Source organism: Oncorhynchus masou, chromosome 2 (genome assembly GCF_036934945.1).
Source record: "Oncorhynchus masou masou isolate Uvic2021 chromosome 2, UVic_Omas_1.1, whole genome shotgun sequence".
Lineage (NCBI taxonomy): Eukaryota > Metazoa > Chordata > Actinopteri > Salmoniformes > Salmonidae > Oncorhynchus > Oncorhynchus masou.
Window position 1 is genome coordinate 12,365,802 of NC_088213.1, and position 26,829 is coordinate 12,392,630.

Sequence of the window (26,829 nt, forward strand, 5' to 3'; positions counted from 1 at the left end):
GCTTGTCTCTCTCTTGTTTGTTTTAGTTGCAGTGCTCAGGCTTGTCTCTCTTTGTTTGTTTTAGTTGCAGTGCTCAGGCTTGTCTCTCTCTTGTTTGTTTTAGTTGCAGTGCTCAGGCTTGTCTCTCTTTGTTTGTTTTAGTTGCAGTGCTCAGGCTTGTCTCTCTTGTTTGTTTTAGTTGCAGTGCTCAGGCTAGTGTCTCCTTGTCTGTTTGTTTTTAGTTGCGGTGCTCAGGCTAGTGTCTCTTTGTTTGTTTTTAGTTGCGGTGTTCAGGCTCGTGTCTGTTTGTTTTAGTTGCAGTGCTCAGGCTAGTCTCCTTGTCTGTTTGTTTTTAGTTGCGGTGCTCAGGCTAGTGTCTCTCTATTTGTTTTAGTTGCAGTGCTCAGGCTAGTGTCTCTCTGTTTGTTTTAGTTGCAGTGCTCAGGCTAGTGTCTCTGTCTGTTTGTTTGTTTTTAGTTGCAGTGCTCAGGCTAGTCTCCTTGTCTGTTTGTTTGTTTTTAGTTGCGGTGCTCAGGCTAGTGTCTCTGTTTGTTTGTTTTTAGTTGCGGTGCTCAGGCTAGTGTCTCTGTCTGTTTGTTTTTAGTTGCAGTGCTCAGGCTAGTGTCTCTGTTTGTTTGTTTTTAGTTGCGGTGCTCAGGCTAGTGTCTCTGTTTGTTTGTTTTTAGTTGCCTCAGGCTAGTGTCTCTGTTTGTTTGTTTTTAGTTGCAGTGCTCAGGCTAGTGTCTCTGTTTGTTTGTTTTTAGTTGCGGTGCTCAGGCTAGTGTCTCTGTTTGTTTGTTTTTAGTTGCAGTGCTCAGGCTAGTCTCCTTGTCTGTTTGTTTGTTTTTAGTTGTGGTGCTCAGGCTAGTGTCTCTGTTTGTTTGTTTTTAGTTGCGGTGCTCAGGCTAGTGTCTCTCTCTGTTTGTTTTTAGTTGCGGTGCTCAGGCTAGTGTCTCTCTTTGTTTGTTTGTTTTTAGTTGCAGTGCTCAGGCTAGTGTCTCTCTCTGTTTGTTTGTTTTTAGTTGCAGTGCTCAGGCTAGTGTCTCTCTGTTTGTTTGTTTTTAGTTGCGGTGCTCAGACTAGTGTCTCTGTTTGTTTGTTTTTAGTTGCAGTGCTCAGGCTAGTCTCCTTGTCTGTTTGTTTGTTTTTAGTTGCGGTGCTCAGGCTAGTGTCTCTCTCTGTTTGTTTGTTTTTAGTTGCGGTGCTCAGGCTAGTGTCTCTCTCTGTTTGTTTGTTTTTAGTTGCAGTGCTCAGGCTAGTGTCTCTGTTTGTTTGTTTTTAGTTGCGGTGCTCAGGCTAGTGTCTCTGTTTGTTTGTTTTTAGTTGCGGTGCTCAGGCTAGTGTCTCTGTTTGTTTGTTTTTAGTTGCGGTGCTCAGGCTAGTGTCTCTGTTTGTTTGTTTTTAGTTGCGGTGCTCAGGCTAGTGTCTCTGTTTGTTTGTTTTTAGTTGCGGTGCTCAGGCTAGTGTCTCTGTTTGTTTGTTTTTAGTTGCAGTGCTCAGGCTAGTGTCTCTCTGTTTGTTTGTTTTTAGTTGCGGTGCTCAGACTAGTGTCTCTGTTTGTTTGTTTTTAGTTGCAGTGCTCAGGCTAGTCTCCTTGTCTGTTTGTTTGTTTTTAGTTGCGGTGCTCAGGCTAGTGTCTCTCTGTTTGTTTGTTTTTAGTTGCGGTGCTCAGGCTAGTGTCTCTCTCTGTTTGTTTGTTTTTAGTTGCAGTGCTCAGGCTAGTGTCTCTGTTTGTTTGTTTTTAGTTTGCTCAGGCTAGTGTCTCTGTTTGTTTGTTTTTAGTTGCGGTGCTCAGGCTAGTGTCTCTGTTTGTTTGTTTTTAGTTGCTTGCTCAGGCTAGTGTCTCTGTTTGTTTGTTTTTAGTTGCGGTGCTCAGGCTAGTGTCTCTGTTTGTTTGTTTTTAGTTGCGGTGCTCAGGCTAGTGTCTCTGTTTGTTTGTTTTTAGTTGCAGTGCTCAGGCTAGTGTCTCTGTTTGTTTGTTTTTAGTTGCAGTGCTCAGGCTAGTGTCTCTGTTTGTTTGTTTTTAGTTGCGGTGCTCAGGCTAGTGTCTCTGTTTGTTTGTTTTTAGTTGCGGTGCTCAGGCTAGTGTCTCTCTGTTTGTTTGTTTTTAGTTGCGTTGCTCAGGCTAGTGTCTCTGTTTGTTTGTTTTAGTTGCAGTGCTCAGGCTAGTCTCCTTGTCTGTTTGTTTGTTTTTAGTTGCGGTGCTCAGGCTAGTGTCTCTCTGTTTGTTTGTTTTTAGTTGCGGTGCTCAGGCTAGTGTCTCTGTCTGTTTGTTTTTAGTTGCAGTGCTCAGGCTAGTGTCTCTGTTTGTTTGTTTTAGTTGCGGTGCTCAGGCTAGTGTCTCTCTGTTTGTTTTTAGTTGCGGTGCTCAGGCTAGTGTCTCTGTCTGTTTGTTTTGGTTGCAGTGCTCAGGCTAGTGTCTCTGTCTGTTTGTTTTAGTTGCAGTGCTCAGGCTTGTCTCTCTCTTGTTTGTTTTAGTTGCAGTGCTCAGGCAAGTGTCTCTCTGTCTGTTTGTTTTAGTTGCAGTGCTCAGGCTTGTCTCTCTCTTGTTTGTTTTAGTTGCAGTGCTCAGGCTAGTGTCTCCTTGTCTGTTTGTTTTTAGTTGCGGTGCTCAGGCTAGTGTCTCTCTATTTGTTTTAGTTGCAGTGCTCAGGCTAGTGTCTCTCTGTTTGTTTTAGTTGCAGTGCTCAGGCTAGTGTCTCTGTTTGTTTGTTTTTAGTTGCAGTGCTCAGGCTAGTCTCCTTGTCTGTTTGTTTGTTTTTAGTTGCGGTGCTCAGGCTAGTGTCTCTGTTTGTTTGTTTTTAGTTGCGGTGCTCAGGCTAGTGTCTCTGTTTGTTTGTTTTTAGTTGCGGTGCTCAGGCTAGTGTCTCTGTTTGTTTGTTTTTAGTTGCAGTGCTCAGGCTAGTGTCTCTGTTTGTTTGTTTTTAGTTGCGGTGCTCAGGCTAGTGTCTCTGTCTGTTTGTTTTTAGTTGCGGTGCTCAGGCTAGTCTCCTTGTCTGTTTGTTTGTTTTAGTTGCAGTGCTCAGGCTAGTGTCTCCTTGTCTGTTTGTTTGTTTTAGTTGCAGTGCTCAGGCTAGTGTCTCCTTGTCTGTTTGTTTGTTTTAGTTGCAGTGCTCAGGCTAGTGTCTCCTTGTCTGTTTGTTTGTTTTTAGTTGCGGTGCTCAGGCTAGTCTCCTTGTCTGTTTGTTTGTTTTAGTTGCAGTGCTCAGGCTAGTGTCTCCTTGTCTGTTTGTTTGTTTTAGTTGCAGTGCTCAGGCTAGTGTCTCTGTTTGTTTGTTTTTAGTTGCGGTGCTCAGGCTAGTGTCTCTGTCTGTTTGTTTGTTTTAGTTGCGGTGCTCAGGCTAGTGTCTCTGTCTGTTTGTTTGTTTTTAGTTGCGGTGCTCAGGCTAGTGTCTCTGTTTGTTTGTTTTTAGTTGCGGTGCTCAGGCTAGTGTCTCTCTCTGTTTGTTTGTTTTTAGTTGCAGTGCTCAGGCTAGTGTCTCCTGTTTGTTTGTTTTTAGTTGCAGTGCTCAGGCTAGTGTCTCTGTTTGTTTGTTTTTAGTTGCGGTGCTCAGGCTAGTGTCTCTGTTTGTTTGTTTTTAGTTGCGGTGCTCAGGCTAGTGTCTCTGTTTGTTTGTTTTTAGTTGCGTTGCTCAGGCTAGTGTCTCTGTTTGTTTGTTTTTAGTTGCGGTGGCTAGTGTCTCTGTTTGTTTGTTTTTAGTTGTGGTGCTCAGGCTAGTGTCTCTGTCTGTTTGTTTTAGTTGCGGTGCTCAGGCTACTGTCTCCTTGTCTGTTTGTTTTTAGTTGCAGTGCTCAGGCTAGTGTCTCTCTGTTTGTTTTTAGTTGCGGTGCTCAGGCTAGTGTCTCTCTCTGTTTGTTTTAGTTGCGGTGCTCAGGCTAGTGTCTCCTTGTCTGTTTGTTTTTAGTTGCAGTGCTCAGGCTAGTGTCTCTCTGTTTGTTTTTAGTTGCGGTGCTCAGGCTAGTGTCTCCTGTTTGTTTTAGTTGCGGTGCTCAGGCTAGTGTCTCCTTGTCTGTTTGTTTTTAGTTGCAGTGCTCAGGCTAGTGTCTCTCTGTTTGTTTTTAGTTGCAGTGCTCAGGCTAGTGTCTCTGTTTGTTTGTTTTTAGTTGCGGTGCTCAGGCTAGTGTCTCTGTTTGTTTGTTTTTAGTTGCGTTGCTCAGGCTAGTGTCTCTGTTTGTTTGTTTTTAGTTGCGGTGCTCAGGCTAGTGTCTCTGTCTGTTTGTTTTTAGTTGCGGTGCTCAGGCTAGTGTCTCTGTTTGTTTGTTTTTAGTTGCAGTGCTCAGGCTAGTCTCCTTGTCTGTTTGTTTGTTTTAGTTGTGGTGCTCAGGCTAGTGTCTCCTTGTCTGTTTGTTTTTAGTTGCAGTGCTCAGGCTAGTGTCTCTCTGTTTGTTTTTAGTTGCGGTGCTCAGGCTAGTGTCTCTCTCTGTTTGTTTTAGTTGCAGTGCTCAGGCTAGTGTCTCTGTCTGTTTGTTTTAGTTGCAGTGCTCAGGCTAGTGTCTCTGTTTGTTTGTTTTTAGTTGCAGTGCTCAGGCTAGTGTCTCTCTGTTTGTTTTAGCTGCAGTGCTCAGGCTTGTCTCTCTCTGTTTGTTTTAGTTGCAGTGCTCAGGCTTGTCTCTCTGTTTGTTTTAGTTGCAGTGCTCAGGCTAGTGTCTCTGTTTGTTTTAGTTGCAGTGCTCAGGCTAGTGTCTCTCTTGTTTGTTTTAGTTGCAGTGTTCAGGCTAGTCTCCTTGTCTGTTTGTTTTAGTTGCGGTGCTCAGGCTAGTGTCTCTCTCTGTTTGTTTTAGTTGCAGTGCTCAGGCTTGTCTCTCTCTGTTTGTTTTAGTTGCAGTGCTCAGGCTTGTCTCTCTCTTGTTTGTTTTAGTTGCAGTGCTCAGGCTTGTCTCTCTCTGTTTGTTTTAGTTGCAGTGCTCAGGCTTGTCTCTCTCTGTTTGTTTTTAGTTGCAGTGCTCAGGCTAGTGTCTCTCTCTCTGTTTGTTTTAGTTGCAGTGATCAGACTAGTGTCTCTCTGTTTTAGTTGCAGTGTTCAGGCTAGTCTCCTTGTCTGTTTGTTTTAGTTGCGGTGCTCAGGCTAGTGTCTCTCTGTTTGTTTTAGTTGCAGTGCTCAGGCTTGTCTCTCTCTGTTTGTTTTTAGCTGCAGTGCTCAGGCTTGTCTCTGTTTGTTTTAGCTGCAGTGCTCAGGCTTGTCTCTCTTGTTTGTTTTAGTTGCAGTGCTCAGGCTTGTCTCTCTCTTGTTTGTTTTAGTTGCAGTGCTCAGGCTAGTGTCTCTCTCTCTGTTTGTTTTAGTTGCAGTGCTCAGGCTTGTCTCTCTCTGTTTGTTTTAGTTGCAGTGCTCAGGCTTGTCTCTCTCTTGTTTGTTTTAGTTGCAGTGCTCAGGCTTGTCTCTCTCTTGTTTGTTTTAGTTGCAGTGCTCAGGCTTGTCTCTCTCTTGTTTGTTTTAGTTGCAGTGCTCAGGCTTGTCTCTCTTGTTTGTTTTAGTTGCAGTGCTCAGGCTAGTGTCTCCTTGTCTGTTTGTTTTTAGTTGCGGTGCTCAGGCTAGTGTCTCTCTTGTTTGTTTTTAGTTGCGGTGTTCAGGCTCGTGTCTGTTTGTTTTAGTTGCAGTGCTCAGGCTAGTCTCCTTGTCTGTTTGTTTTTAGTTGCGGTGCTCAGGCTAGTGTCTCTCTATTTGTTTTAGTTGCAGTGCTCAGGCTAGTGTCTCTCTGTTTGTTTTAGTTGCAGTGCTCAGGCTAGTGTCTCTGTCTGTTTGTTTGTTTTTAGTTGCAGTGCTCAGGCTAGTCTCCTTGTCTGTTTGTTTGTTTTTAGTTGCGGTGCTCAGGCTAGTGTCTCTGTTTGTTTGTTTTTAGTTGCGGTGCTCAGGCTAGTGTCTCTGTCTGTTTGTTTTTAGTTGCAGTGCTCAGGCTAGTGTCTCTGTTTGTTTGTTTTTAGTTGCGGTGCTCAGGCTAGTGTCTCTGTTTGTTTGTTTTTAGTTGCGGTGCTCAGGCTAGTGTCTCTGTTTGTTTGTTTTTAGTTGCAGTGCTCAGGCTAGTGTCTCTGTTTGTTTGTTTTTAGTTGCTCAGGCTAGTGTCTCTGTTTGTTTGTTTTTAGTTGCAGTGCTCAGGCTAGTCTCCTTGTCTGTTTGTTTGTTTTTAGTTGTGGTGCTCAGGCTAGTGTCTCTGTTTGTTTGTTTTAGTTGCGGTGCTCAGGCTAGTGTCTCCTTGTCTGTTTGTTTTTAGTTGCGGTGCTCAGGCTAGTGTCTCTCTTGTTTGTTTGTTTTTAGTTGCAGTGCTCAGGCTAGTGTCTCTCTCTGTTTGTTTGTTTTTAGTTGCAGTGCTCAGGCTAGTGTCTCCTGTTTGTTTGTTTTAGTTGCGGTGCTCAGACTAGTGTCTCTGTTTGTTTGTTTTTAGTTGCAGTGCTCAGGCTAGTCTCCTTGTCTGTTTGTTTGTTTTTAGTTGCGGTGCTCAGGCTAGTGTCTCTCTCTGTTTGTTTGTTTTTAGTTGCGGTGCTCAGGCTAGTGTCTCCTTGTCTGTTTGTTTTTAGTTGCAGTGCTCAGGCTAGTGTCTCTGTTTGTTTGTTTTAGTTGCGGTGCTCAGGCTAGTGTCTCTGTTTGTTTGTTTTTAGTTGCGGTGCTCAGGCTAGTGTCTCTGTCTTGTTTGTTTTTAGTTGCGTTGCTCAGGCTAGTGTCTCTGTCTGTTTGTTTTTAGTTGCGGTGCTCAGGCTAGTGTCTCTGTTTGTTTGTTTTAGTTGCGGTGCTCAGGCTAGTGTCTCTGTTTGTTTGTTTTTAGTTGCAGTGCTCAGGCTAGTGTCTCTGTTTGTTTGTTTTTAGTTGCAGTGCTCAGGCTAGTGTCTCTGTTTGTTTGTTTTAGTTGCGGTGCTCAGGCTAGTGTCTCTTGTCTGTTTGTTTTTAGTTGCGGTGCTCAGGCTAGTGTCTCTCTTGTCTGTTTGTTTTTAGTTGCGTTGTGCTCAGGCTTAGTCTCCTTGTCTGTTTGTTTTTTTTAGTTGCGGTGCTCAGGCTAGTGTCTCTCTGTTTGTTTGTTTTTAGTTGTCTCAGGCTAGTGTCTGTTTTTGTTTTTAGTTGCAGTGCTCAGGCTAGTGTCTCTGTCTGTTTGTTTTAGTTGCGGTGCTCAGGCTAGTGTCTCTCTGTTTGTTTTTAGTTGCGGTGCTCAGGCTAGTGTCTCTGTCTGTTTGTTTTGGTTGCAGTGCTCAGGCTAGTGTCTCTCTCTGTTTGTTTTAGTTGCAGTGCTCAGGCTTGTCTCTCTCTTGTTTGTTTTAGTTGCAGTGCTCAGGCTAGTGTCTCTCTCTCTGTTTGTTTTAGTTGCAGTGCTCAGGCTTGTCTCTCTCTTGTTTGTTTTAGTTGCAGTGCTCAGGCTAGTGTCTCCTTGTCTGTTTGTTTTTAGTTGCGGTGCTCAGGCTAGTGTCTCTGTCTGTTTGTTTTAGTTGCGGTGCTCAGGCTAGTGTCTCTCTGTTTGTTTTAGTTGCAGTGCTCAGGCTAGTGTCTCTGTTTGTTTGTTTTTAGTTGCAGTGCTCAGGCTAGTCTCCTTGTCTGTTTGTTTGTTTTTAGTTGCGGTGCTCAGGCTAGTGTCTCTGTTTGTTTGTTTTAGTTGCGGTGCTCAGGCTAGTGTCTCTGTTTGTTTGTTTTTAGTTGCGGTGCTCAGGCTAGTGTCTCTGTTTGTTTGTTTTTAGTTGCAGTGCTCAGGCTAGTGTCTCTGTTTGTTTGTTTTTAGTTGCGGTGCTCAGGCTAGTGTCTCTGTCTGTTTGTTTTTAGTTGCAGTGCTCAGGCTAGTCTCCTTGTCTGTTTGTTTGTTTTTAGTTGTGGTGCTCAGGCTAGTGTCTCTGTTTGTTTGTTTTTAGTTGCGGTGCTCAGGCTAGTGTCTCTCTCTGTTTGTTTTTAGTTGCGGTGCTCAGGCTAGTGTCTCTCTCTGTTTGTTTGTTTTTAGTTGCAGTGCTCAGGCTAGTGTCTCTCTGTTTGTTTGTTTTTAGTTGCAGTGCTCAGGCTAGTGTCTCTCTGTCTGTTTGTTTTTAGTTGCGGTGCTCAGACTAGTGTCTCTGTTTGTTTGTTTTTAGTTGCAGTGCTCAGGCTAGTCTCCTTGTCTGTTTGTTTGTTTTTAGTTGCGGTGCTCAGGCTAGTGTCTCTCTCTGTTTGTTTGTTTTTAGTTGCGGTGCTCAGGCTAGTGTCTCCTTGTTTGTTTGTTTTTGCAGTTGCAGTGCTCAGGCTAGTGTCTCTGTTTGTTTGTTTTTAGTTGCGGTGCTCAGGCTAGTGTCTCTGTTTGTTTGTTTTTAGTTGCGGTGCTCAGGCTAGTGTCTCTGTTTGTTTGTTTTTAGTTGCGTCTCTGTTTGTTTTTTTTAGTTGCGGTGCTCAGGCTAGTGTCTCTGTCTGTTTGTTTTTAGTTGCGGTGCTCAGGCTAGTGTCTCTGTTTGTTTGTTTTTAGTTGCAGTGCTCAGGCTAGTGTCTCTGTTTGTTTGTTTTTAGTTGCAGTGCTCAGGCTAGTGTCTCTGTTTGTTTGTTTTTAGTTGCGGTGCTCAGGCTAGTGTCTCTGTTTGTTTGTTTTTAGTTGCGGTGCTCAGGCTAGTGTCTCCTTGTTTGTTTGTTTTTAGTTTTTGCTCAGGCTAGTGTCTCTGTTGTTTGTTTTAGTTGCAGTGCTGCTTCTCCTTGTCTGTTTGTTTGTTTTTAGTTGTCTCAGGCTAGTGTCTCTCTGTTTGTTTGTTTTTAGTTGCGGTGCTCAGGCTAGTGTCTCTGTCTGTTTGTTTTTAGTTGCGGTGCTCAGGCTAGTGTCTCTGTCTGTTTGTTTTTAGTTGCGGTGCTCAGGCTAGTGTCTCTCTGTTTGTTTTTAGTTGCGGTGCTCAGGCTAGTGTCTCTGTCTGTTTGTTTTAGTTGCGGTGCTCAGGCTAGTGTCTCTGTCTGTTTGTTTTTAGTTGCAGTGCTCAGGCTTGTCTCTCTCTTGTTTGTTTTAGTTGCAGTGATCAGACTAGTGTCTCTCTGTCTGTTTGTTTTAGTTGCAGTGCTCAGGCTTGTCTCTCTCTTGTTTGTTTTAGTTGCAGTGCTCAGGCTAGTGTCTCCTTGTCTGTTTGTTTTTAGTTGCGGTGCTCAGGCTAGCTCTCTATTTGTTTTAGTCAGTGCCTAGTGTCTGTTTGTTTTAGTTGCAGTGCTCAGGCTAGTGTCTCTGTTTGTTTGTTTTTAGTTGCAGTGCTCAGGCTAGTCTCCTTGTTTGTTTGTTTTTAGTTGCGGTGCTCAGGCTAGTGTCTCTGTTTGTTTGTTTTTAGTTGCGGTGCTCAGGCTAGTGTCTCTGTTTGTTTGTTTTTAGTTGCGGTGCTCAGGCTAGTGTCTCTGTTTGTTTGTTTTAGTTGCAGTGCTCAGGCTAGTGTCTCTTGTTTGTTTGTTTTTAGTTGCGGTGCTCAGGCTAGTGTCTCTGTCTGTTTGTTTTTAGTTGCGGTGCTCAGGCTAGTCTCCTTGTCTGTTTGTTTGTTTTAGTTGCAGGTGCTCAGGCTAGTGTCTCCTTGTCTGTTTGTTTGTTTTAGTTGCAGTGCTCAGGCTAGTGTCTCCTTGTCTGTTTGTTTGTTTTAGTTGCAGTGCTCAGGCTAGTGTCTCCTTGTCTGTTTGTTTGTTTTTAGTTGCGGTGCTCAGGCTAGTCTCCTTGTCTGTTTGTTTGTTTTAGTTGCAGTGCTCAGGCTAGTGTCTCCTTGTCTGTTTGTTTTTTTAGTTGCAGTGCTCAGGCTAGTGTCTCTGTTTGTTTGTTTTTAGTTGCGGTGCTCAGGCTAGTGTCTCTGTCTGTTTGTTTGTTTTAGTTGCGGTGCTCAGGCTAGTGTCTCTGTCTGTTTGTTTGTTTTTAGTTGCGGTGCTCAGGCTAGTGTCTCTGTTTGTTTGTTTTTAGTTGCGGTGCTCAGGCTAGTGTCTCTCTCTGTTTGTTTGTTTTTAGTTGCAGTGCTCAGGCTAGTGTCTCTCTGTTTGTTTGTTTTTAGTTGCAGTGCTCAGGCTAGTGTCTCTGTTTGTTTGTTTTTAGTTGCGGTGCTCAGGCTAGTGTCTCTGTTTGTTTGTTTTTAGTTGCGGTGCTCAGGCTAGTGTCTCTGTTTGTTTGTTTTTAGTTGCGTTGCTCAGGCTAGTGTCTCTGTTTGTTTGTTTTTAGTTGCGGTGCTCAGGCTAGTGTCTCTAAATTGTTTTTAGTTGTGGTGCTCAGGCTAGTGTCTCTGTCTGTTTGTTTTAGTTGCGGTGCTCAGGCTAGTGTCTCCTTGTCTGTTTGTTTTTAGTTGCAGTGCTCAGGCTAGTGTCTCTCTGTTTGTTTTTAGTTGCGGTGCTCAGGCTAGTGTCTCTCTCTGTTTGTTTTAGTTGCGGTGCTCAGGCTAGTGTCTCCTTGTCTGTTTGTTTTTAGTTGCAGTGCTCAGGCTAGTGTCTCTCTGTTTGTTTTTAGTTGCGGTGCTCAGGCTAGTGTCTCTCTCTGTTTGTTTTAGTTGAGACGGTGCTCAGGCTAGTGTCTCCTGTCTGTTTGTTTTAGTTGCAGTGCTCAGGCTGTGTCTCTCTGTTTGTTTTTAGTTGCAGTGCTCAGGCTAAGTTGCCTCAGGCTGCTCTGTTTGTTTGTTTTTAGTTGCGTTGCTCAGGCTAGTGTCTCTGTTTGTTTGTTTTTAGTTGCGGTGCTCAGGCTAGTGTCTCTGTCTGTTTGTTTTTAGTTGCGGTGCTCAGGCTAGTGTCTCTGTTTGTTTGTTTTTAGTTGCATGCTCAGGCTAGTCTCCTTGTCTGTTTGTTTGTTTTAGTTGTGGTGCTCAGGCTAGTGTCTCCTTGTCTGTTTGTTTTTAGTTGCAGTGCTCAGGCTAGTGTCTCAGTTGCTAGGCTAGTGTCTCTGTCTGTTTGTTTTGGTTGCAGTGCTCAGGACTAGTGTCTCTGTCTGTTTGTTTTGGTTGCAGTGCTCAGGCTAGTGTCTCCTTGTCTGTTTGTTTTGGTTGCAGTGCTCAGGCTAGTGTCTCCTTGTCTATATGTTTTGGTTGCATTGCTCAGGCTAGGGTTTCCTTGGCAATATTAGGTTAAGCATTAAGCAAAGACCATAAAGCAACATCCAGGGTGGTCTGCAATACCTTTTATCAGTTGAAATCAAATGAAGCACAAGGTATTTTGGTCCAGGCTAGATCCTCCCTGCCGATCTAATGGTTGAACCTATATAACTTTCAGTTAGTATTTCATCTTGGCTGAACCAACAGCCTTTTCCCCGTGTGTTTGATGTTGGTGTTGAGACCACCCCAGACGCAGGCAGGCACACACACATTGTCTCTACTCCAGCTGTGCTCACTGAAACAGGATGTGTTTGCCTGCTGTTTTGAGCTGAGGGGAAGAGAGGAAATATCTAACTAGCTAGCAGGTGAATGACTGGCAGGGCAGGTGCACACACCCTTAGGATTTCCCCCAGACATGGAAGCTGTAAAGGTAGAATTCAGGAAGTGTGTGGTATCATTTAGGCCTGCCCCCCCCCCCCCACATGTTTTGCTTGCTGATGCAGTGGCATTTACCAGGTTACCACTGACTGCTTCCAGTCAGAATGGACACTTTGGCTGGCCACAAGCTTTTATGATGGGGCACACAATGCTTGGAGGGTGGAGAGGAGGAGAGGGGAAGTAGTCGGGCCAGGGGGACAGACGGAGGGGTGGGGGGGCAGCAGACACTCTGAGCCGCCCTGATCTATTGAGACAGTCTGTCATTCTTTACCCCCCTTTTGTCCTGCTCTCTCTCTGCTCTCTCTCCCTGCTCTCTCTCCCTGCTCTCTCTCCCTGCTCTCTCTCTCTCTCTCTCTCTCTGCTCTCTCCCTGCTCTCTCTGCTCTCTCTCCTGCTCTCTCTCGCTCTCTCTGCTCTCTCTCTCATATTTCTGTATGATGACATGGCCATTTTGTTATTGTAGATCAGTGTCTGTAGTTTATGGACATTAGAGACGGGCATGGTAGTCTTTGTTGTGTTGCTCGACTGTAGTTAGTCATTATGAGGGAGCAGAAATAGAATGTTTAGTCTAACTAGATTCTATATCAAAGCATAGCCTATAGGCTAGACCAACCAGGATTAGGATTATTAGTGAATAAACTGTCATTCATTTAAATATCTTAAATAAGTACAACGATGTAGCCTGGTGGATGTTTTTCTACCAGTCCAACTTCCTTTTGACTCACTGTAGCCGTGTGCTGAGTGAGTTGAAGAATTCCGTGGCCAAAGTTTTGGCCTTGGTCCACAGAGGGGGGTGTGTGTGTGTTCAGAGGCGCTTGGAGCACAGAACCGTAGCCAGTGTGTGACTGTTTGTGCTTCAAAGTGTTTGTTTTGCCCCCTCAGATTAGTGCAGCTCAGCCTGGGCCAGTCGGAGTCTCTGATCTGAGGCACACACACACACACCCTTCACACACACCCCACCAACCCCTTAAATCTGAGAACCCCCTCTCACACAACCCCTAACCCCTCCACCCCAGCAGCAGCAGCTGTACCAACCCACAAATCTGGGCCCTTTCTTCTCCATACTACACAAACATAGACAACACACACAACAGCAGGCGATGTGGGTGAGGCAGGGGGATTTAGGGTGCAGGTCTCCCATCTCCTCCAGGGTTGTGAGAGGGCTCCGGGTCAGTCTCTGTTGGAGAGCCACAGTACCCTCCACCCAGTTCCCCCAAAGCAAATTCAACTTATAACCCCTTTCCACATCAGTTCACCACCTACATTTAAATGTCCACATTGTTAACAGATTTCCCTTTGTCACGCTTTATTCAAATGCCTGAATGCATTCTGCAAACGGTGGAACAGGCTGCATCTGATAACACAACAACTTAATGGCAGTGGCCAACTACTGTAGCTATCTAGCCAGCTGACCTCTGTAACTAGCAGGCAAGCAAAGCTGAAGGGGTTCTAAACCGGTTAGAGTAACTCTAGGCAATGCAACTGTTGTTGGCCTAGGACCCGTCTTTTCAATGCTGTCTTCGTATTCTGATAGCTGGAGTTGCATGTAAGTGTCGGGTGTATACCGAGCTATACTGTAACGCTGCATAGGCCTAGCTGAATGGAATCAGGACTGGGGATAAACATGAATAACCATGCTCCATTAGCTAGGTGAATGGAATAGCTGAATGGAATCAGGGAATCAGGGGACTGGGGATAAACATGAATAACCATGCTCCATTAGCTAGGTCTAGCTGAATGGAATCAGGACTGGGGATAAACATGAATAACCATGCTCCATTAGCTAATGGAATCTAGCTGAATGGAATCAGGACTGAATGGAATCAGATAAAAACATGAATAACCATGCTCCATTAGCTAGGTCTAGCTGAATGGAATCAGGACTGGGGATAAACATGAATAACCATGCTCCATTAGCTAGGTCTAGCTGAATGGAATCAGGACTGGGGATAAACATGAATAACCATGCTCCATTAGTTAGGTCTAGCTGAATGGAATCAGGACTGGGGATAAACATGAATAACCATGCTCCATTAGCTAGGTCTAGCTGAATGGAATCAGGACTGGGGATAAACATGAATAACCATGCTCCATTAGCTAGGCCTAGTGACTCACCACTTCTCACTAGTTTTCCCCCTAGATATACTCTAGAAGGTCATGTACTTGTTTGTCACTGAAATTATATAAATTTTGTATATGGCCTGTTCAGTATGGGATTGCTGAGAGTGTCAGTCACACAGCCATACCTAGGGCCTGGCTGTTCTGCTGGCCTGGGTCCATGGAGGGCTTGGACTCTGGATCCTCCCTGAACCCATTTGGTGTTTTCCATTCCCCAGCACCCGATCCATCTTTCATGTCTTGTCAGAGTCCTCGCCCACCACCACCGGCAGGGCATACCGGGTCAAAGCCATTCCTCCACTGCCATCCTGGAACATATTTGAAACACAACGCGCTCCACATACTCATAAAGCATATTTGAAGAGTGTGAGGTCGTCTGGGGCCTGGTATGGCCCCTCCAACAACATGGTAGTCGCTCGGGGACGGTGGCATGTTATGGCTGGGGGTTGTTCTGGGCAACGTTTCACTCGCTTCTATTGCTGTGGTAAATGTCTTGAACAGTGACTCGGCAGCTGTATGTGAAGTTGTTGGCGTTTTTGCCTAGGGCTTGTTGTATGGTCCCTTCCTCCCTCCCTGGACTGTGCTAGTGGAATCCCTCACGTTAGAACAGCACATTGAGTCTGCATCTGAATCTGTGTGTCTTGTGTTTCCTGGACCTGAGTTGGTCCAGACCAGAAAGCTGTTGCGGGGGTGCAGTGACGAAAGTAGGGTCCCAGTGAAGGATTGAGGAATAGGATGTTTTTGTCTGTCCAGTGTCAACCCCCAGCCTAAACCCCAAAGGAATACACCCACTGTAGAGCATGGGCCTGAGACGCAGTTACATCACCTCAGCCCAGTCTGTACACACACACACACCAAACAAACCTGGGTTCAAATACTTTTTCTATTACTTTTCAATACATTTCAAAACAATTATTCAGATAACTAAAGGTTATGTTAAAAAAAACAACTAGTAGTTGAATATTAGAATGTATTTGATACACTTTTTGAAAATACTACACTAAACTCAAATCCACGCCCAAGCCTAACCTTTAACCCATAACCCTAAGAACTATACCGAACTCCTAAACCTACCTGTATCCCATAGCCTTAATTATAACCCTAATTTGAACCTTAAATGTAACCCCTAAGCCGACAATAACATTTTTCCTCGTGGACTGGAAAAATGTCCCCACTTCCCCAAATGTTTCCTTGTTTTACGATCCTTGTGAGGACTTCTGGTCCCCACAAGGACAGTTAAACACACGCACACAGAACACTAGAGAGTGAGCTGAGCTAACCCAGCCCCCCATTAACCTTAATTCTTTATGATGGCCACAGGACTCACTGATGTGCAAAGCCCCAGGAAATGGCTGCTCGTTTACGGGCTGTGGCAACAGCAACCCACTGACTCCTTTTCAGCCAATTGGGGCTCATAAAAGGGGACCTTGCCCTGTGCCATGCGCTGTGTGAAATAACTTTCTGTTTCATAAGAACCGGAGGATGTGTTTGAATAGGACCGAGAGCTCGTCGGGATAGAGAACTGAATGCTCTCTGTGACAATGCGACTTCTGATTAGGGACTGTATGTTAGAGATTTTCTGCTGGTGGACACACACACAGGTTTTTATGGTTTAATTATTTAGTTTGGTTTAAGGCAATATTGTTGAATCCCCCCCCACACACACCACCACACACAAGGGGGTTCTGCTTGTAATACCCCCCCCCCCACACACCTCCACACACACACACACACACACACACACACACTTGTCCTCCACCACCACACACAAGGGGGTTCTGCTTGTAATACCCCCCTTCTCAAAATGCCAAGACAGTGAAAAGCTGCTATGAAATATTAAAGGCCCTGATGTTTTTCCCTCTGGAGGCACAGTAGTTGGCTGAGACTAACACACACGCGCTCAGTCTGGCTGAGTACCACTGAAGGCTCCTCCAATCACATTACAGCATGGAGCGTTGGTACGGTGAGGTCACTGGTTAGACTCCTCGTTGCTCCGCTGAGACTCTCCTGCAGGCTTCTAAAGAGCTTAGAGGGGGATCAGATTGAACCCTAACAGGGAAAAAAATAGAGGTTGACCGATTTTATGATTTTATTTCAACGCGATACCGATTATTGGAGGACCAAAAAAAACGATTAATTGGCATATTTTATTTATATATTTGTAATAATGACCAATGAACACATATTTTAACTTAATATAATGCATAAATAAAATCATTCTAGTCTCAAATAAATAATGAAACATGTTCAATTTAGTTTAAATAATGCAAAAACAAAGTGTTGGAAAAGAAAGTAAAATTGCAATATGTGCCATATAAGAAAGCTAATGTTTAGTGCCTTGCTCAGAACATATGAACGCTGGTCGTTCCTTTTTAACATGAGTCTTCAATATTCCCAGGTAAAAGACGTTTTAGGTTGTAGTTATTATAGGACTATTTCTCTCTATACCATTTGTATTTCATATACATTTGACTATTGGATGTTCTTATAGGCAATTTAGTATTGCCAGTGTAACAGTATAGCCTCCGTCCCTCTCCTCGCTCGAACCAGCAACACAACGACAACACAACAGCCACGAAATCGAAGAAGCATTACCCATGCAGAGCAAGGGAAACAACCACCCCAAGGCTCAGAGCGAGTGAAGTTTGAAATGCTATTAGCGCGCGCTAACTAGCCAGCCATTTCACTTCGGTCACACCAGCCTCATCTCGGGAGTTGATAGGTTTGAAGTCATAAACAGCGCAATGCTTGACGCACAACAAAGAGCTGCTGGCAAAACGCACGAAAGTGCTGTTTGAATGAATGTTTACGCACCTGCTTCTGCCTACCACCGCTCAGTCAGATACTTAGATGCTTGTATGCTCAGTCAGATTATATGCAACGCAGGACACGCTAGATAATATCTAGTAATATCATCAACCATGTGTAGTTAACTAGTGATTATGATTGTTTATTATACGATACGTTTAATGCTAGCTAGCAACTTACCGTGGTTTAATGCATTTGCGTAACAGGCAGTCTCCTTGTGGAGTGCAACGAGAGAGAGGCAGGTCGTTATTGCGTTGGAACTGTAAGGTTGCAAGATTGGATCCCCCGAGCTGACATGGTGAAAATCTCTCTTTCTGCCCCTAATCGAGGCAGTTAATCCACTGTTCCTAGGCCGTCATTGAAAATAAGAATGTGTTCTTAACTGACTTGCCTAGTTAAATAAAGGTTAAATACAGGTGTAAAAAGAAAAGAAAAAAACGGCAAATCGGCACCCAAAAATACCGATTTCAGATTGTTATGAAAACTTGAAATCGGCCTAATTACTCCATACATCTTGTCAAATATAGAGAACTGATAGTGTATACTGGTTGTTGGATTGTCATAGGGTACTTGGGTGTCTTTTTGTAAAAAATAAATGGATTCTTCTTGTCTTTGTAAGAAGTAGTTTGGTCCAACTTGGATGTTGGGTATTATATTTACTGAATATGATCTAAATCCTATATATTCAAATGGCCAATTTGGTTGCAATCAGTTCGCTGAATTTTTCTGCGATTTAAAAATGTCAACAAAAATGTTTCAGGAATGGTATTTTGTTTCTAACTCCAGAAACTATTTCAGACCAATCTGAGATGGTGGGTGTCATGGCTGGCTGAAATGACCTGATGACCTCATTGTTCACTTTGGACCGTCAGCAGGATGATATCCCTTTACCAAGATGGTAATAATTCACGTCAGAATTTTGACCATGTAATTGTAACCAGAGAATTAATAGTAGAGTTCCAAAAAGCAGGTGAAATTCATTGGTGATGAATCAGCTGCACGTTTCCTGTCCCCCACCACAAGTCCTCCTACTAATAACAGGCTGAAAGCCATGCGTAGCTTCTCCTTTTACACTTCCTGTCCCCCACCACAAGTCCTCCTACTAATAACAGGCTGAAAGCCATGCGTAGCTTCTCCTTTTCCTGTCCCCCACCACAAGTTCCTACTAATAACAGGCTGAAAGCCATGTCCCCCACCACAAGTCCTCCTACTAATAAAAGCAGTCCCCCACCACAAGTCCTCCTACTAATAACAGGCTGAAAGCCATGCGTAGCTTCTCCTTTTACACTTCCTGTCCCCCAATAACAGCTGAAAGCCATGCTGTCCCCCACCACAAGTGGCTGAAAGCCATAGCTTCTCCTTTTACACTTCCTGTCCCCCACCACAAGTCCTCCTACTAATAACAGGCTGAAAGCCATGCGTAGCTTCTCCTTCCTGTCCCCCACCACAAGTTCCTAATAACAGTCCCCCACCACTTCCTGTCCCCCACCACAAGTCCTCCTGAAAGCCATGCGTACACTTCCTGTAAACAGGCTAACAGGCTGAAAGCCATGCGTAGCTTCTCCTTTTTCCTGTCCCCCACCACAAGTTCCTACTAATAACAGGCTGAAAGCCCCCTCCTTTTACACTTCCTGTCCCCCACCACAAGTCCTCCTACTAAAAGCCAACAGGCTCCTTTTAACTTCCTGTCCCCCACCACAAGTCCTCCTACTAATAACAGGCTGAAAGCCATGCGTAGCTTCTCCTTTTACACTTCCTGTCCCCCACCACAAGTCCTCCTACTAATAACAGGCTGAAAGCCATGCGTAGCTTCTCCTTTTACACTTCCTGTCCCCCACCACAAGTCCTCCTACTAATAACAGGCTGAAAGCCATGCGTAGCTTCTCCTTTTACACTTCCTGTCCCCCACCACAAGTCCTCCTACTAATAACAGGCTGAAAGCCATGGCTTCTCCTTTTACACTTCCTGTCCCCCACCACAAGTCCTCCTACTAATAACAGGCTGAAAGCCATGCGTGAAAGCCATAGCTTCTCCTTTTACACTTCCTGTCCCCCACCACAAGTCCTCCTACTAATAACAGGCTGAAAGCCATGCTCCTTTTACACTTCCTGTCCCCCACCACAAGTCCTCCTACTAATAACAGGCTGAAAGCCATGCGTAGCTTCTCCTTTTACACTTCCTGTCCCCCACCACAAGTCCTCCTACTAATAACAGGCTGAAAGCCATGCGTAGCTTCTCCTTTTACACTTCCTGTCTCGGAGTTAGTGATATCATTTCCACTTATTATTATTATTATTATTAGGCCTAAAATCCCTTCTCACACAGCTCTGACCCATGACAGTAAGGGGTTGTATTAATTAAACCAAACATTCACAAGCTGTGGTGTGATGGCTGTGGAGTTTGATTTTATACGCTGTGAAGACGTCTTTCTGACTGTCTGAAATTCTATGAAGGAAATTTTTTTAAATCCATTGGTAATGTTTTGAATGTTTACACGGTTAGAGTGGAATCATTTTTGTTCAATTCAAGAGTACAAGCTGTTTCCCCTACATGTACCCTGGCTGAGTGGTCTACATGTTTCATTGACAACAGATGGCCATGGGGAGAAACCCTGTCACTACTGTAACCTAGTAACTGGTCTGTGGCCTAGACAGCCTCCCTCAAATATACTCAATTAGTATTTGGTAGCATTGCCTTTAAATTGTTTAACTTGGGTCAAATGTTTCGGGTAGCCTTCCACAAGCTTCCCACAATAAGTTGGGTGAATTTTGGCCCATTCCTCCTGACAGAGCTGGTGTAACCGAGTCAGGTTTGTAGGCCTCCTTGCTTGCACACGCCTTTTCAGTTCTGCCCACAAATTTTCTATGGAATTGAGGTCAGGGCTTTGTGATGGCCACTCCAATACCTTGACTTTGTTGTCTTTAAGCCATTTTGCCACAACTTTGGAAGTATGCTTGGGGTCATTGTCCATTTGGAAGACCCATTTGCGACCAAGCTTTAACTTCCTGACTGATGTCTTGAGATGTTGCTTCAATATATCCACATCATTTTCCTTCCTCATGATGCCACCTATTTTGTGGCGTGCACCAGTCCCTCCTGCAGCAAAGCACCCCCACAACATGATGCTGCCACCCCCGTGCTTCACGGTTGGGATGGTGTTCTTCGACTTGCAAGCCTCCCCCTTTTTCCTCCAAACATAATGATGATCATTATGAACAAACAGCGGCCCAGTTGCCCATCCCTGGGCTGACTATATAACATGTATTAAATATGCTCATGTTGCTCTGTCTCATTCTGATGCACCCTGATGTAGGATCCCAGTAGCAGAGGGAGGCTGTCTAGGCCACTGAAGACCAGTTACTGGGTTACAGTAGTATATAGAGAACTGATAGTGAGTATATTGAGTGTATTTAAACTAATGACCCGCTGGGAATGTGATGAAAGAAATAAAAGATGGAAGAAATCATTCTCCTTTCTATGGTTCTGACATTTCACATTCTTAAAATGAAGGGTGGATCCTAACTGACCTCAGACAGAGAATACTTACTGGGATTAAATGTCAAGAATTGTGAAAAACGGAGTTTAAATGTGTTTGGCTAAGGTGTGTGTAAACTTCCGACTTCAACTGTATGTACTACACTACTAAAAGTACGTGGAAACCTTCTAGTTCAACACCTCATTCCAAAATCATGGGCGTCAATATGGAGTTGTCCCCCCCCCCCCCCTTGCTGCTATAACAGCCTCCACTCTTCTAGGTAGGCTTTCCACTAGATGTTGGTACGTTGCTGCAGGGACTTACTTCCATTCAGCCACAAGCATTAGTGAGGTCGGGAACTGATGTTGGGCGATTCGTTGGTGTTCCAATTAATCCCAAAGGTGTTCGATGGGGTTGAGGTCAGGGCTCTGTGCAGGCCAGTCAAGTTCTTCCACGCCGATCTCAACAAACCATTTCTGTATGAACCTCACTTTGTGCACGGGGGCGTTGTCATGCTGAAACAGGAGAGGCCCTTCCACAAAGTTGGAAGCATAGAATCGTCTAGAATATTATTGTATGTCGTAGCATTAAGACTTCCCTTCACTGGAACTAATGGGCCCAAACCATGAATACCAGCCCCAGACCATTATTCCTCCTCCACCAAACTTTACAGTTGGCACTGTGCATTCGGGGCAGGTAGCGTTCTCCTGGCCTCCGCCAAACCCAGATTCGTCTGTCGGACTGCCAGATGGTGAAGCGTATTCATCACTCCAGAGAACGTGTTTCCACTGCTTCATTGTCCAATGGCGGTGAGCTATACACCACTCCAGCTGATGCTTGGCATTGCTCATGGTGATCTTAGACTTGTGTGCGGCTGCTCGGCCATGGAAACACATTTCATGTAGTGTATAAAATTGCACACTCTTCTCTCCGGACCAATGTATATAATTGCAGGTGGGTGGGGGTGGGGGGGCTTTAAAGTGTTTTGCTCGCAAGGTGAAATGTTTTTGCCTATACTCAGTGTATGGGGTGTGATTTCTGTACACTCGCAGTCGTGAGATTGTGAACTTACCTTTTTGGAGGTGGCCTGCTTGGCCGTTTTCAAGAAAGGCAAACTATTCAGCAACGTGCCAAAAGGCAAAACAGTTTATGAACTTATAACTCCAAAGCAGTAACAACAAAACACACCTCTCTGTCTCTGCCAGGTCTCTGGATGGACGGTTACAGGTGTCCCACAGGAAGGGCCTCCCGCACGTCATCTACTGTCGCCTGTGGCGCTGGCCGGACCTGCAGTCCCACCACGAGCTGCGGGCCGTGGAGCTCTGTGAGTACGCCTTCCACACCAAGAAGGATGAGGTGTGTGTCAACCCCTACCACTACCAGAGGGTGGAGACGCCAGGTACGGACAACTGTCCCCTTTCATTAAAAACCACCAGAGGTTCAATGAGCTTCACCTCAGTAGCATGTATTGCACATCTTGTAAATGTATTGGCTCTGTGACTACTGGTTTGACAGGTGTGAGAGGCTCCGTCTCAACTATCATTTGTGAAAACATAAGAGCTATAACTTTTGGTGTGTTAGAGAAACAATGCACCCTATTTGTGTTCTTTGTGTTTCTGTCTGTGATACATGTCTACTTGTGTTCTTTGTGTTTCTGTCTGTGATGCATGTCTACTTGTGTTCTTTGTGTTTCTGTCTGTGTGTTATACATGTCTAATTGTGTTCTTTGTGTTTGTCTGTGTGTGATGTCTAATTGTGTTCTTTGTGTTTGTCTGTGTGTGGTGTCTAATTGTGTGTCTGCAGTGCTGCCTCCTGTGCTGGTTCCCAGACACACAGAGATCCCCAGTGAGTTTCCTCCTCTGGACGACTACAGCCACTCCATCCCAGAGAACACCAACTTCCCTGCCGGCATCGAGCCTCAGAGCAACTACATACCAGGTGACATATCAGTCATATAACTAGTGAGACCAGTCTATATACCAGGTGACATATCAGTCATATAACTAGTGAGACCAGTCTATATACCAGGTGACATATCAGTCATGTAACTAGTGAGACAAGTCTACATACCTGCTGACCTGTCAGTCATATTACTAGTGAGACCAGTCTACATACCAGGTGATATATCAGTCATATAACTAGTGAGACCAGTCTATATACCAGGTGACATATTAGTCATATAACTAGTGAGACCAGTCTATATACCAGGTGACATATCAGTCATATAACTGGTGAGACCAGTCTACATACCAGGTGACATATCAGTCATATAACTAGTGAGACCAGTCTACATACCAGGTGATATATCAGTCATATAACTAGTGAGACCAGTCTACATACCTGCTGACCTGTCAGTCATATAACTAGTGAGACCAGTCTACATACCAGGTGATATATCAGTCATATAACTAGTGAGACCAGTCTACATACCAGGTGACATCAGTCATATTACTAGTGAGACCAGTCCATATATCAGTCATATAACTAGTGAGACCAGTCTACATACCAGGTGATATATCAGTCATATAACTAGTGAGACCAGTCTACATACCTGCTGACCTGTCAGTCATATAACTAGTGAGACCAGTCTACATACCAGGTGACATATCAGTCTGATAACTAGTGAGACCAGTCTACATACCAGGTGATATATCAGTCATATAACTAGTGAGACCAGTCTACATACCTGCTGACCTGTCAGTCATATTACTAGTGAGACCAGTCTACATACCAGGTGATATATCAGTCATATAACTAGTGAGACCAGTCTATATACCAGGTGACATATTAGTCATATAACTAGTGAGACCAGTCTATATACCAGGTGACATATCAGTCATATAACTGGTGAGACCAGTCTACATACCAGGTGACATATCAGTCATATAACTAGTGAGACCAGTCTACATACCAGGTGATATATCAGTCATGTAACTAGTGAGACAAGTCTACATACCAGGTGACATCAGTCATATAACTAGTGAGGCCAGTCTACATACCAGGTGACATATCAGTCATATAACTAGTGAGACCAGTCTACATACCAGGTGATATATCAGTCATGTAACTAGTGAGACCAGTCTACATACCAGGTGACATATCAGTCTGATAACTAGTGAGACCAGTGGTAAAGGAGATGGAACTAGTCCTCACACAGACTCCTAGAGCAGGTGAGACCAGTCAGCATTTATGAAGCATGTTATAGACAAGTCTTACAGTGGGCGAGACTGGTCTAATTGAGACACTTATGAGTGGAAGGTCGTTGAGAAAAGTCTTAAAGCAAGTTAAAATCCCATTCAAGCGGACAAGACCGGTGAGTAGGGGAGGCTGGCCAAGAGTTTGCAATGCATGACCTTGTTTCACACAGCTCCGTGTCTGGGATTTGGTCTTGTCTGCCCACTCTCACACAGTCTAGTTGTGACAGACGAGGGTTCTTATCCAGTCATTTCACCTTCAGTTCTCCTCCTGGCTTCTCAGTGAGGTTGGGTGACAGCCACCGCCCCACTAGCCCCTCTCTGTTTTCTCTAGCCCCCTTTCCTTCGAGCCCCTCTAGCCACCTAGACCCCTCTCCTTTCTTCACAGTGAGGTTGGGTGACAGCCACTGCCCCTCTAGCCCCTCTCTGTTTTCTCCAGCCCCCTTTCCTTCGAGCCCCTCTAGCCACCTAGACCCCTCTCCTTCCTTCACAGTGAGTTTGGGTGACGGCCACCTAGACCCCTCTCCTTCCTTCACAGTGAGTTTGGGTGACGGCCACCTAGACCCCTCTCCTTCCTTACATTTACATTTACATTTAAGTCATTTGGCAGACGCTCTTATCCAGAGCGACTTACAAATTCGTGAATTCACCTTATGACATCCATCCACCTCCTTCCTTCACAGTGAGTTTGGGTGACGGCCACCTAGACCCCTCTCCTTCCTTCACAGTGAGTTTGGGAGACGGCCACCTAGACCCCTCTCCTTCCTTCACAGTGAGTTTGGGAGACGGCCACCTAGAGCCCTCTCCTTCCTTCACAGTGAGTTTGGGAGACGGCCACCTAGAGCCCTCTCTTTCCTTCACAGTGAGTTTGGGAGACGGCCACCTAGACCCCTCTCCTTCCTTCACAGTGAGTTTGGGAGACGGCCACCTAGTGACCCCTCTCCTTCCTTCACAGTGAGTTTGGGAGACGGCCACCTCCCTCTCCTTCCTTCACAGTGAGTTTGGGAGACGGCCACCTAGACCCCTACCTTCCTAGCAGAGGTGAGTTTGCAGACCGGATGAACTCCTTCCTTCACAGTGAGTTTGGGAGACGGCCACCCTAGACCCCTGACCTTCAGACAGACCCCTGTTACAGGGGAGCCTGTCCTTCCTTCACATGAGCAGACCAACTCAGGCCTGTCTAGAACCCTCAATGCCAGAGAACCAACTCAGTCAGCAGAGCCTGTCGGGAGTGTGAGCTACATCAGCAGACTGGATGAACAGTTGCCAATACACACACACACACACACACACACACACACACTGAGTCCAGAGGAGGTGGGCAGTCTCTGCCTGGCACAAATGGTGTCTGAGGTGGCTTGAGAGGCCGTCAGAAGCAGACACTGCCTCTTGGAGACCAGACCAGCACATGATCTGTTACTACCTCTGGAGGACAAGTTGACCCCCCCTGTTACAGGGGGGTCAGTCAATACATTCAGCCTGTCGGGAGTAGAACCAACTCAGTCAATACATTCAGCCTGTTGGGAGTAGAACCAACTCAGTCAGTACATTCAGCCTGTCAGGAGTAGAACCAACTCAGTCAGTACATTCAGCCTGTCGGGAGTAGAACCAACTCAGTCAATACATTCAGCCTGTCGGGAGTAGAACCAACTCAGTCAGTACATTCAGCCTGTCGGGAGTAGAACCAACTCAGTCAATACATTCAGCCTGTCAGGAGTAGAACCAACTCAGTCAATACATTCAGCCTGTCGGGAGTAGAACCAACTCAGTCAATACATTCAGCCTGTCCAACTCAGGCCTGTCGGGAGTAGAACCAACTCAGTCAATACATTCAGCCTGTCGGGAGTAGAACCAACTCAGTCAGTACATTCAGCCTGTCGGGAGTAGAACCAACTCAGTCAATACATTCAGCCTGTCGGGAGTAGAACCAACTCAGTCAATACATTCAGCCTGTCGGGTAGTAGAACCAACTCAGTCAGTACATTCAGCCTGTCGGGAGTAGAACCAACTCAGTCAGTACATTCAGCCTGTCGGGAGTAGAACCAACTCAGTCAGTACATTCAGCCTGTCGGGAGTAGAACCAACTCAGTCAATACATTCAGCCTGTCGGGAGTAGAACCAACTCAGTCAGTACATTCAGCCTGTCAGGAGTAGAACCAACTCAGTCAGTACATTCAGCCTGTCGGGAGTAGAACCAACTCAGTCAGTACATTCAGCCTGTCGGGAGTAGAACCAACTCAGTCAATACATTCAGCCTGTCGGGAGTAGAACCAACTCAGTCAGTACATTCAGCCTGTCGGGAGTAGAACCAACTCAGTCAGTACATTCAGCCTGTCGGGAGTAGAACCAACTCAGTCAATACATTCAGCCTGTCGGGAGTAGAACCAACTCAGTCAGTACATTCAGCCTGTCAGGAGTAGAACCAACTCAGTCAGTACATTCAGCCTGTCGGGAGTAGAACCCACTCGGTCAGTACATTCAGCCTGTCGGGAGTAGAACCAACTCAGTCAATACATTCAGCCTGTCGGGAGTAGAACCAACTCAGTCAGTACATTCAGACTGTTTTCTACTGGGTTCCCCTTCCCTGAATAAAAGCATTGTCCGAGAGCGCAATGACAGGGCGTTGTTAATATGCATATGTGGAGCAGTGTCGGGGCCTTTGGGACATGTTATTAGAAGGAACCTACCAACCAATCATTGTTTACTCTATTGGCTGTGGTTTACGTGTTTCAGAGACTCCTCCACCTGGCTATCTCAGTGAAGATGGGGAGACCAGTGATCACCTGATGAACCACAGCATGGACACCAGTTCACCCAACCTGTCACCAAACCCAGTGTCTCCAACACACAGCAATTTAGGTAAGCATTGGGACTGGGTATGACCATGGACCTCACAATACAATATTATCACCATACTTAGGTGCCGAGGCTGTATGTATCACCATTCAATACTGCAATTCCCAACATATCGCTCTCCAAATGTCTGCTGCAGAGAGATGAGAGGGCAGGAGAATTATTTTGTTTGTTGGTGTAGTTACCTTGAACAAAAAATAAATACAAAAATTGCTATTTGGTTGTGTGTTTGGGGATGTTTATTTGTGAGATTTAGACACAATGTGTGTGTGTCTGTGCTAACTAGTGGACAAGCGTTACACCGCAGCCCTCCCTCGGGAAGCCAGTCCACTGCTCCGTATTGTAACAGAGGAAACCCGGTCTGAGCCCAGAGCTGTGGCCAACTCAGTCAGCCCACACTGACATCAATGATAATATCCTGTTTATTAAATCACTGTTTCTGGCCCAGCTACTATAGAAAAAAAAACAAATAGACTGGACCTTTACATGGGCCCAGACAGTTCACTGTACTTCAAATAGACTGGGCCTTCACATTGGCCCAGACAGTTCACTGTACTTCAAATAGACTGGGTCTTCACATGGGCCCAGACAGTTCACTGTACTTCAAATAGACTGGGCCTTCACATGGGCCCAGACAGTTCACTGTACTTCAAATAGACTGGGCCTTCACATGGGCCCAGACAGTTCACTTCAGTTCACATGGGCCCAGACAGTTCACTGTACTTCAAATAGACTGGGTCTTCACATGGGCCAACAGTTCACTGTACTTCAAAGGTAAATGTTGGAAGTAGTTAGAAGGAAAAGTAAGTAAATCTTTGCTGTTATAGAACTGTCAAGCATTCTGAATGTTTTGGTTCCGAACCCTGTAATTTGCAGTTGTCTCCAGCCTGAGGACCGGGGAACTGGCAGACTTTGTCCTGTACATTTTTCTCCCTGTTTGCTTTTTCCATATTCCATGTCTTATATCCTCTACTTCCCTGGCTCTGCTGTTCTCTCTCTTCAGTCTCCCTCTGTCTT

General features: G+C 45.2%; 1 protein-coding gene across 1 annotated transcript in view; it reads left to right on the plus strand.

Moving 5' to 3' along the window:
• smad3a (SMAD family member 3a) overlaps window positions 1–26,829 on the plus strand; it is a 62,596-nt gene that overhangs the window by 21,045 nt on the left and 14,722 nt on the right. Inside the window, exons 2-4 of the mRNA XM_064987659.1 lie at window positions 20,971–21,164; window positions 21,569–21,703; window positions 25,693–25,818. Coding sequence (XP_064843731.1) covers window positions 20,971–21,164; window positions 21,569–21,703; window positions 25,693–25,818 — 455 coding nt within the window. The remainder of the gene's footprint in view (window positions 1–20,970; window positions 21,165–21,568; window positions 21,704–25,692; window positions 25,819–26,829) is intronic.